Source organism: Myotis brandtii, unplaced genomic scaffold (genome assembly GCF_000412655.1).
Source record: "Myotis brandtii unplaced genomic scaffold, ASM41265v1 scaffold698, whole genome shotgun sequence".
Lineage (NCBI taxonomy): Eukaryota > Metazoa > Chordata > Mammalia > Chiroptera > Vespertilionidae > Myotis > Myotis brandtii.
In genome coordinates, this window is record NW_005370731.1 from 1,494,520 (window position 1) to 1,495,858 (window position 1,339).

Consider the following 1,339-nt stretch of genomic DNA (forward strand, 5'->3'; position numbering starts at 1 on the left):
ACAGGCCCCCTTCATCTCCCTCCTGACTGACCTGTCTCCAGCCTCATCGGCCCCTCTTTCCCGCTTCCTAAAATAGAAACGTGAAGATCAATGCTTCCCTCCGCCCCAGCATAAAATCACATGCCTGAGGGGGCTTTCTGGGCTGGGCCTGCTTCCCCTTCTCTCCTCCCCCACAGCACTGACCTCATCCCTTGTTACTTCCCGCCACCTCCTCTCTGGTTTCCACCACCCATTTCCCCAAGCCCCCGCTGTCCCATGCCTCTTCCACATTTGGCCACCCCTTCCTAAACACACTCCCCTGTAGTCAGGCGCCTTCAATACTTGGCTCAAATGTGACCACCTCCAGGAAGCCTTCCCTGACCTGCCCCTGCCAGCCCGGGTAAGGTATCTGTGGTTACTGGGTTTCCCCGCAGAACAAAGCCTTGCTGTTTACACGTTGCCTTATCCACTGACCCCAGGGCCGGGGCCTTGTGGTTTGGGTTTCCTCACTCTGCTAACAGAGGGCACATATCCTCAGCCTCCCCTTGGGCCTGCTGAGTAAATGACGAACAAACAAGGAGTATTCACTCCTTGGCCCAGAGGTTTCCAGGCCAGAAGTGGAGGGGTCCCCCAGAATCTCCATTAGGGCCCTAACCCCACCCTGACACCTGCCCCTTCCCCCTCCCCAGGCGAACTGAAGTTTCGAGGTCAGGGGGAACCTTCAGCTGGAACCAGGGGGATTGGAGGAGGTGGGGCAGGCAGGGGATTGGCATCCACACAAGCCTAGATCTGTGGCGAGGCAAGAGGGGCAGGTCACGCCATCTCCGCTCAGAACGACTCCTGGATGGAGTGTGTCGGCTGCGGGGCCCCTGTGTCTGCTTTTGTCACACTCTCCGCCCTCCACGTCTGAGTCATTCTGACAACTTCCCTCTCTAGCTCCGGCCTTGACCACCTCTCTGCTCACTCGCTCCAGCGGTTCCCCAGTGGCTCAGGAGCTCGGGAGCCCACGTCTGACCTCCCAGTCATGAGCAGGACCAGGACATCCCTTCTCCTGTTGATGGGTAAGCTGGGAATGAAGGGGGGCGAGGAGGATGGGGTCCAGGGAGGGAGAACTGAGAATGCATGTGTTCTGGACTCAGACATCAGGAGAGGGATCTAGGGGTTGAGATCTGGAGTTTGTGGAGAGAGGAGATTGAAGGGCCCATCTGGGGGAGTGTAAGAGATGCCGGGGGAGAGGCCGGTTGCCCGGACAATCCAGAGATCCCTCAGGTAGGCAGAACTAGCTCACTGTGTGCTCTGTCCACAGTGCCCCTTTGGCCCCAACTTTCCCTGGATCCCCCCTCTTAGGAGCCCCCAGGGT

At 58.8% G+C, this 1,339-nt stretch overlaps 1 protein-coding gene across 1 annotated transcript in view; it reads left to right on the forward strand.

The window, feature by feature from the left end:
* Positions 1-908: 908 nt before the first annotated feature.
* Positions 909-1,339, forward strand: part of ITGAX (integrin, alpha X (complement component 3 receptor 4 subunit)) — a 19,558-nt gene continuing 19,127 nt past the window's right edge. Inside the window, exon 1 of the mRNA XM_014529794.1 lies at positions 909-1,040. Coding sequence (XP_014385280.1) covers positions 1,004-1,040 — 37 coding nt within the window. The 5' untranslated portion in view covers positions 909-1,003. The remainder of the gene's footprint in view (positions 1,041-1,339) is intronic.